The sequence below is a fragment of the Gymnoscopelus microlampas genome (assembly GCF_963454915.1).
Source record: "Gymnoscopelus microlampas genome assembly, chromosome: 8".
In the NCBI taxonomy this organism is placed as follows: Eukaryota; Metazoa; Chordata; class Actinopteri; order Myctophiformes; family Myctophidae; genus Gymnoscopelus; species Gymnoscopelus microlampas.
The window spans coordinates 10,289,484-10,299,710 of record NC_139945.1 but is presented as its reverse complement, the minus strand read 5'-3'; the positions used below and the strand labels follow the sequence as shown (position 1 = coordinate 10,299,710).

The 10,227-nt window shown below is 39.1% G+C and overlaps 1 protein-coding gene across 1 annotated transcript; it reads left to right on the top strand.

Moving 5' to 3' along the window:
• Positions 1-7,193: 7,193 nt before the first annotated feature.
• LOC311050109 (trace amine-associated receptor 13c-like) lies at positions 7,194-8,490 on the top strand (the record flags this gene model as incomplete). Its single annotated transcript, XM_084064073.1, has 2 exons — positions 7,194-7,369; positions 7,677-8,490. The coding sequence occupies 2 exons, from the start codon at positions 7,194-7,196 to the stop codon at positions 8,488-8,490; spliced, it is 990 nt and encodes a 329-aa protein (XP_083920199.1).
• Positions 8,491-10,227: the final 1,737 nt, after the last annotated feature.

Sequence of the window (10,227 nt, the reverse complement as noted above, 5' to 3'; positions counted from 1 at the left end):
TGTCACTACCGAAACAAACAAAAAAATGACTAAGTCCAGAGCTCGATGAATGTTAGGGACCAAAAAAAAAGTCACTACAAAGTACTACCAATCAACTTTAAATTGCCTGAAACGTACTCCTAACAGGTTTTTGGGGGAACAATTTTGGTCTCCACACTTCGATGAATGTTAGAGACAAAAAAAAAGTCACTACAAAGTACTACCAATCAACTTTAAATTGCCTGAAACGTACTCCTAACAGGGTTTTGGGGGAACAATTTTGGCCTCCACACTTAGTGATTTTTTTGGATTTAACTTCGTTTCGGTAGTGACAAAATGGTGTCACTACCGAAACGAGAAAAAAAATGACTAAGTCCAGAGCTCGATGAATGTTAGGGAACAAAAAAAAAGTCACTAAAAGTACTACCAATCAACTTTAAATTGCCTGAAACGTACTCCTAACAGGTTTTTGGGGGAACAATTTTGGCCTCCACACTTAGTGATTTTTTCGGATTTAACTTCGTTTCGGTAGTGACACAATGGTGTCAATACCGAAACGAAAAAAAAAAATTACTAAGTCCAGAGCTCGATGAATGTTAGGGAACAAAAACAAGGTCACTACAAAGTACTACCAATCAACTTTAAATTGCCTGAAACGTACTCCTAACAGGTTTTTGGGGGAATAATTTTGGCCTCCACACTTAGTGATTTTTTCGGATTTAACACAATGGTGTCACTACCGAAACGAAAAAAAAATGACTAAGTCCAGAGCTCGATGAATGTTAGGGACCAAAAAAAAAGTCACTACAAAGTACTACCAATCAACTTTAAATCGCCTGAAACGTACTCCCAACAGGTTTTTGGGGGAACAATTTTGGCCTCCACACTTAGTGATTTTTTTGGATTTAACTTCGTTTCGGTAGTGACAAAATGGTGTCAATACCGAAACGAAAAAAAAAAATTACTAAGTCCAGAGCTCGATGAATGTTAGGGACCAAAAAAAAAGTCACTACAAAGTACTACCAATCAACTTTAAATTGCCTGAAACGTACTCCTAACAGGTTTTTGGGGGAACAATTTTGGCCTCCACACTTAGTGATTATTTCGGATTTAACTTCGTTTCGGTAGTGACACAATGGTGTCTCGATGAATGTTAGGGACCAAAAAAAAAGTCACTACAAAGTACTACCAATCAACTTTAAATCGCCTGAAACGTACTCCCAACAGGTTTTTGGGGGAACAATTTTGGCCTCCACACTTAGTGATTTTTTCGGATTTAACTTCGTTTCGGTAGTGACACAATGGTGTCACTACCGAAACAAACAAAAAAATGACTAAGTCCAGAGCTCGATGAATGTTAGGGACCAAAAAAAAAGTCACTACAAAGTACTACCAATCAACTTTAAATTGCCTGAAACGTACTCCTAACAGGTTTTTGGGGGAACAATTTTGGCCTCCACACTTAGTGATTTTTTCGGATTTAACACAATGGTGTCACTACCGAAACGAAAAAAAAATGACTAAGTCCAGAGCTCGATGAATGTTAGGGACCAAAAAAAAAGTCACTACAAAGTACTACCAATCAACTTTAAATCGCCTGAAACGTACTCCCAACAGGTTTTTGGGGGAACAATTTTGGCCTCCACACTTAGTGATTTTTTCGGATTTAACTTCGTTTCGGTAGTGACACAATGGTGTCACTACCGAAACAAACAAAAAAATGACTAAGTCCAGAGCTCGATGAATGTTAGGGACCAAAAAAAAAGTCACTACAAAGTACTACCAATCAACTTTAAATTGCCTGAAACGTACTCCTAACAGGTTTTTGGGGGAACAATTTTGGCCTCCACACTTAGTGATTATTTCGGATTTAACTTCGTTTCGGTAGTGACACAATGGTGTCTCGATGAATGTTAGGGACCAAAAAAAAAGTCACTACAAAGTACTACCAATCAACTTTAAATTGCCTGAAACGTACTCCTAACAGGTTTTTGGGGGAACAATTTTGGCCTCCACACTTAGTGATTATTTCGGATTTAACTTCGTTTCGGTAGTGACACAATGGTGTCTCGATGAATGTTAGGGACCAAAAAAAAAGTCACTACAAAGTACTACCAATCAACTTTAAATCACCTGAAACGTACTCCCAACAGGTTTTTGGGGGAACAATTTTGGCCTCCACACTTAGTGATTTTTTCGGATTTAACTTCGTTTCGGTAGTGACACAATGGTGTCACTACCGAAACAAACAAAAAAATGACTAAGTCCAGAGCTCGATGAATGTTAGGGACCAAAAAAAAAGTCACTACAAAGTACTACCAATCAACTTTAAATTGCCTGAAACGTACTCCTAACAGGTTTTTGGGGGAACAATTTTGGCCTCCACACTTAGTGATTATTTCGGATTTAACTTAGTTTCGGTAGTGACACAATGGTGTCACTACCGAAACGAAAAAAAGATTACTAAGTCCAGAGCTCAATGAATGTTAGGGAACAAAAAAAAAGTCACTACAAAGTACTACCAATCAACTTTAAATTGCCTGAAACGTACTCCTAACAGGTTTTTGGGGGAACAATTTTGGCCTCCACACTTCGATGAATGTTAGAGACCCAAAAAAAAGTCACTACAAAGTACTACCAATCAACTTTAAATTGCCTGAAACGTACTCCTAACAGGTTTTTGGGGGAACAATTTTGGCCTCCACACTTCGATGAATGTTAGAGACAAAAAAAAAAGTCACTACAAAGTACTACCAATCAACTTTAAATTGCCTGAAACGTACTCCTAACAGGTTTTTGGGGGAACAATTTTGGCCTCCACACTTAGTGATTATTTCGGATTTAACTTCGTTTCGGTAGTGACACAATGGTGTCTCGATGAATGTTAGGGACCAAAAAAAAGTCACTACCAATCAACTTTAAATTGCCTGAAACGTACTCCTAACAGGTTTTTGGGGGATTTTTTTTTCTTCCGTTTCGGTAGTGTCACTACCGAAACGGAAAAAAAATTACTAAGTCCAGAGCTCGATGAATGTTAGGGACCAAAACAAAAGTCACTACTAATCAACTTTAGATTGCCTGAAACGTACTCCTAACAGGTTTTTGGGGGAACAATTTTTTTTCGTTTCGGTAGTGTCACTACCGAAACGGAAAAAAAATTACTAAGTCCAGAGCTCGATGAATGTTAGGGACCAAAATAAAAGTCACTACCAATCAACTTTAAATTGCCTGAAACATACTCCCAACAGGTTTTTGGGGGATTTTTTTTTCTTTTTTCGTTTCGGTAGTGTTACTACCGAAACGGAAAAAAATGTACGAAGTCCAGAGCTCGATGAATGTTAGGGACCAAAAAAAAAGTCACTACCAATCAACTTTAAATTGCCTGAAACGTACTTCTAACAGGTTTTTTGGGGATTTTTTTTTCTTTCGTTTCGGTAGTGTCCCTACCGAAACGGAAAAAAATTTACTAAGTCCAGAGCTCGATGAATGTTAGGGACCAAAAAAAAAGTCACTACCAATCAACTTTAAATTGCCTGAAACGTACTCCTAACAGGTTTTTGGGGGATTTTTTTTTTCTTTTCGTTTCGGTAGTGTCACTACCGAAACGGAAAAAAACGTTACTAAGTCCAGAGCTCGATGAATGTTAGGGACCAAAAAAAAAGTCACTACCAATCAACTTTAAATTGCCTGAAACGTACTCCTAACAGGTTTTTGGGGAAACAATTTTTTTTCGTTTCGGTAGTGTCACTACCGAAACGGATTTTTTTTTACTAAGTCCAGAGCTCGATGAATGTTAGGGACCAAAAAAAAAGTCACTACCAATCAACTTTAAATTGCCTGAAACGTACTCCTAACAGGTTTTTGGGGGATTTTTTTTCTCTTTTCGTTTCGGTAGTGTCACTACCGAAACGGAAAAAAACGTTACTAAGTCCAGAGCTCGATGAATGTTAGGGACCAAAAAAAAAGTCACTACCAATCAACTTTAGATTGCCTGAAACGTACTCCTAACAGGTTTTTGGGGGAACAATTTTTTTTCGTTTCGGTAGTGTCACTACCGAAACTGAAAAAAAATTACTAAGTCCAGAGCTCGATGAATGTTAGGGACCAAAATAAAAGTCTCTACCAATCAACTTTAAATTGCCTGAAACATACTCCCAACAGGTTTTTGGGGGATTTTTTTTTCTTTTTTCGTTTCGGTAGTGTTACTACCGAAACGGAAAAAAATGTACGAAGTCCAGAGCTCGATGAATGTTAGGGACCAAAAAAAAAGTCACTACCAATCAACTTTAAATTGCCTGAAACGTACTCCTAACAGGTTTTTGGGGGAACAATTTTTTTTTTTCGTTTCGGTAGTGTCACTACCGAAACGGAAAAAAATTTACCAAGTCCAGAGCTCGATGAATGTTAGGGACCAAAAAAAAAGTCACTACCAATCAACTTTAAATTGCCTGAAACGTACTCCTAACAGGTTTTTGGGGGAACAATTTTTTTTTCGTTTCGGTAGTGTCACTACCGAAACGGAAAAAAATGTACTAAGTCCAGAGCTCTATGAATGTTAGGGACCAAAAAAAAGGTCACTACCAATCAACTTTAAATTGCCTGAAACGTACTCCTAACAGGTTTTTGGGGGAAAACTTTTTTTTTTCGTTTCGGTAGTGTCACTACCGAAACGGAAAAAAAAATACTAAGTCCAGAGCTCGATGAATGTTAGGGACCAAAAAAAAAGTCACTACCAATCAACTTTAAATTGCCTGAAACGTACTCCTAACAGGTTTTTAGGGGAACAATTTTTTTTCGTTTCGGTAGGTACAAGCAGTCTCTCATCTTGGAGCACCACTAGCCAAGACAGTGATCAAGCCACATATCCTGACTGGAGATGACTGCATGAGTAAGGTGGGGACCAAACATGCAGCTTTGGCTTCTGACCCAGTGCAATATCTGACAATCTTTGGAGAGGCAGACACCTTGACTGAACAAGACACAGCGTTGACAGAGAAGTACTTGGTGCGTGTCTGGGCAGGGGCCAGTTCAAGTACAACAGCAAGACATTTGATGACCTCAGGGTAGAAAACTATACCAGTGCCAGTGCTGGAATGGATGCTCTCCCTCCCACAAGTAGTGTGATCAGAGGCCACATCCAAGGTGCCTTTCTGGTGCATAAGGCTTGCGACCTGTTGCGACAGCCAAGGAACCTCAGGCAAGACTAGCACCAATGGAACATGGATGGGAGGAGCACTTTGGTACACTCCTGCCATCTAAGTGTCTGAAGGCCTTACCAACAAGTCTGCTCACAGTATGCAAGTATTCAGGCAAGTGTGACACTCGCTGATGTGGGTGCCGTGCTGCTGGAGTTCCATGCATCATATTCTGCCATGGAATTTTTTTTAATCCATCCTGTAAAAGTCCATCACACCAGCATGCACATATATGGTGCACTTTGAGAGGAATTGTTATTTGATTTTGAGTTACGATTTTATTTGTATATCATTTTGTAGGTTTAAATCACTCTTATTTGCTCATTTCAACACCCAATTAAAATAATAAAATATTTATAATTGTTATATATCTCATGTGTATGTATTTTGTTATAAATAAAACAAATCATTATTGAAAAAAAATACAATGAAAGAACAAAATTGCATTGACTTACATATTTCAATGACAAGATGCTCCTTAATGGTCAAAACAATATCAGAAAGGAATTATAAATGCCAGAATTAGTTTAATTAGTCTTATTACACCCGTTTTTAGTCCTAACAATGGCCAAGCTATGGCCAAGGTCTTGGATTTTCATCATAGCCGATGGCGGCCATTTGGCCATTACGCCATTTGTGGCACTATGGCGGATGAGCACCTCTGTGATTGTTCATATCTAGGTACCCATTGACTCAGTTCAAGTGAGAAATTCTCCTAACACCAAACTGCGAACGGTTCTATAGGCCAGGTACAGAACTACTGTGCAGATAATGAATGTGGGGAGATAATGGCAAAAACATGAATGTCCTAAAAAAGTATTAAAGCTACTCATTTGAAAAGGCTATCATGTTTCAAAGTACTTATATGGACCCTACAAACAAAATGGTGCCAAATAGATTTTGCCACCTTACGTGTCCCTGACTTCTCGTCTGGCCCATGGAATAGAATGACAGGGGGTAAAACATATTCTCTCTTCATGCCTTTCGGCCTGGCGGAGACAATAATGAAACAATATGGTGTCATTCAGCTATTCATTGATGGGATGGCAGATGGGATGGCAGATGGGATGGCGTGCACAATAGCATCTGAAAGGCTTAATAATGACACAAGTTATTTCACAGTGAAGAAGCCATACACCTGCGTGTCCTTGTTGATTTAAATAACCTTACACAGAACCATATAGGACACCACAGGCCACAAAATTCTCTCTCTGTCTCTCTCTCTCCCAAATCTTGTTTGTAGTTTTCTTTCAGTGAGCCAACACTCCAACACTCCACATGAGTCAAACAAACTAGCGGAAAACCGACACTGCCCTCAGCCCTGCAAGACAACATGGGAAACGGGCATACCGAGCCTCAGCTTGCAAGATGCAAGTGTTGGCTCGACACGTGTGTGTGACCGGGCCCTCAAGCTTCTCCCAGGCTTGGATGCAGGCTGTCTGATTGCCAATGAGGCCCTTGTCTCCCAAACTCTGCTGCCGCTCCACCCTCCAATCACCATTGAGCACTGAAAACATAGGGATACAAACAAAAATCTGCGGCCCTAACACCTATAACGTCCCTATTCTGGGCATGCCATAATAGGCATACATTTGCCGAAAATAGCAGATCTACAATCTCACAGCTTGTAGCTTGTAGCTTGTAGATCTGCTATTTTGGTGAAGAGATTTGTTGTAGAGGGAAAACATGAGTTAAGGATAGACTGCTGGTCAATAGTGTTTAAGTGGTTATGGTCCCTATCCACATGTCCCATGGTATACTGTATGTCCTTAGAAAAAAAGGAAAAGAAAAAAGAAAATCTCAGTTCATATCGATCATGAGCAAGAGAGGAGAGAGGAGAGGAGGAGGAGGGGCTGGTGAGTGATGAAACAGAGAGAAGGACGCTGGGGAAGAAGAGGGACTCCAGAGAATGAGGGCGAAGGAGAAGGACAACATTATGGACGATAAAAAGCTGTGACAGAGACCTTTAGCCAGAGAGCTGTCCAGACCTCGGCAGCTTCTCTCCTCCTCGTCTCTCTGATGATGGAGATTCTGAAAGAAGACGCGCTCTGCTTTCCACAACTCCCCAACACCTCCTGCAGGAGGCTGGAACGTCCCTACTATGAGGAAGTCTCCCTGTTCGTTCTGATGCAAACCCTCTCTCTGCTCACCGTGAATATCAACCTACTGGTCATCATCTCCATCTCACACTTCAGGTGGGGTAATCATTCTCAGCACAGCCCATATTATTCTGTTGACTTTGGTGGCACAAATGCTTTAATGTACCTCTGCTTTATTGTATGTTAACCACACAGACCCTATGTATTTATTTACTTATTCTGGGGTGACTATTCTGCAAAGATTACCGATATTCAAGCTTGTAGATCGGCTATATTTGGCAAAGAGATTTGGTGTGAAGGGGAAAATAGGATCAAGCTCTGTGGGACTCCAGTCAACTATATGGTTTCAGTGGTTAATTAACAATATGAAACATACTTCAAAAATATTCTTACCCTTTTCCAGGAAGCTCCACACCCCGACCAACTTTCTCCTCCTCTCCCTGGCTGTTTCAGATTTTCTTATAGGCCTCGTGGTGATGCCAGTTGAAGAAATCCGCGTCGTAACCGCCTGCTGGTTTCTTGGTGACTTCATGTGTGCTCAATTTACCTTATTTGTCCTTATAATTCTCTCCTCCTCAGTAGGAACCATGGTGCTCATAGCGGTCGACCGTTACGTGGCTATTTGTGAACCTTTGCATTACACCAACAAAATCACTAATAGAAGAGTGAAAATCACTGTCTGTCTCTGCTGGGTCTGCTCTGTTTCCTACAACTTTGGGATAATGCAATTGGGGGGGATTCATTCAGGCATAGGAAACTCATGTTATGGAGAGTGTAATATGGTCGCTATCTACGTTGTAGGAGTTATCGATGTTGTTATAACTTTCATTTGTCCAGTGACTGTCATCATAGTTCTGTATGGTAGAGTGTTTGTGGTGGCTGTGTCTCAGGCACGGGCCATGAAGTCTCACTCATTTAGAGTTGTTCGGTTCGGTACCGCGAACAGATCAGAGCTAAAAGCAGCAAGGACTCTCGGTACGGTCATAGTTGTGTTTCTATTATTCTTCTGTCCGTTTTACTTTCCCCTTTTTGCAGGCGGGGATAATGACACAGCGTATGCTATGCCTGTTTTCCTGTGGGTGATGTATCTTAACTCCTGTGTGAATCCTCTCATCTATGCCTTGTTCTACCCCTGGTTTAGAAAAGCTATTAAACTCATTGTTACACTTCAGATACTGAAGCCTGGTTCCTGTGAGATCAACATACTGTCGAGTTAAACGATGGAGAGGTTGAAATGATACAATATCTGTACCCATTTAAAACCTATATCTTGCTGTATTTCAAATAGTTGAAATAACCCACTTTAGACAAATGTTTGTTTATTCACGCCTATTTTAACCTGCCCAGAATACGGACACTGGGGCTGTGGTTAAATGGGAAATTGTACACTCACTTGATAATTATGATATTGTTTCAATGCTAATTCCAATCAATGTAGCAAACGGTATAAATTGATTTGTTATGACATTCCACTAACATACTCTCTATGTCCACTCATAGCTGATAGATGTACGTCCATATTTACTGGTTACAGATTATACTTTATACATATATTTATTCAAATAATGTACATTATTTTAACTAAATGTGTATGCCAACCATCTGTAAACATCTCTTGCATTTTTTAAATGGTATCTTACAAACAAATGACTTTAAAGATGTGATCTATGGGTATCCACTTTTGCATTGTTTTATATTTGGGAAAAAAAGTGCATGAAGTGCATTCCTTCATGGGATTGTAAATAATTATCTACTGTAATATAATGCAACATATTGTAGGTTTTCAACTTGCTTCGCCATTAAAGTGTACTGCATTTTACCCTAAATAGTGAAGTGGGAAAGGCCTGGGATTATAACCTACCTTAACAACATTTCATTCCAGCCAATCTGTGACTATAATTATGATCAGCTTTATGATTCTAAATTGTATATTCTGTATATCCTCTGTCCCAGGAGAGGTGCGACATTCTACATAATATGTTATTGTATATCCTAGTCTGTGGTCATTCACCACATTTAAACTGTAATACTTACCACTGGCATTACTCATAGTATTACCTAACCTGTATTGTAACTTTTAAATGTCCTCTTTTATTACTGTATATTTTATTTTGCATTATGTTTGACATTACTATTATCATTAGAATAAGGAGTCTTGAATACTCTTAAGAGACTGGAGGTTTCTTTAAGAAGATATTGTATATTAGGATTGTACAATGATGAGGTAATTGAAACTTGAAGGTACTCTAATTTCCCTTTGCTAGAGTTTCATCAAGTCAAAAAACATCTATGGATAATTAGTATTGTCTTTAGTTGCCTGTGTCTCATCTTTGGGCATGTCTTTACTGGTCTGATGCTTTGTTAAATGTTTGATGTGATTTCTGTTTCATGTTTGTGTATGTGCATTTAACACGATTACGTAATGGTGGAAATAAAAGTCAAGTGCCCCAAAAAAACAGATGAGAATTATGCGTTGTATTTTTAATGTTGTTTATATGCACATAAGTGATGCATACTTTTCATTGGTTCAGTATTTATACAACCCACAGACAATTTTCACTTATTTTGTATTTTCTTTTAATAGCAAAAAATGCTACTTAGCCTGTAGATCTGCATTTTTTGCTGCTTTTGCGTGACACTGTAGTATGGCAAAGTAGGGCATTCATTTACGAAAATACATACAAAGTTGAAATATGGTGAAACAAGGTTTCTGCCCGAAAGCAATGAGGTTCTACAGTTCTGAGGCTCTACAGAGGTTAAAGGAGAATTTTGGACTAAAGTTTTATTACCTTTTCTATGATGTTATGATATCTTAGGATGAATGGTACAGTAGAACATTTTCATAACTCCACCCCTGAGCCGCCACAGCTTAAAAAGGTGCGCGGATAGGCCTTAGGTTAGATCACATATTCTAATAGCTTTTTTTTTTTTTTTTTTGTGAGAGATCTGACGTT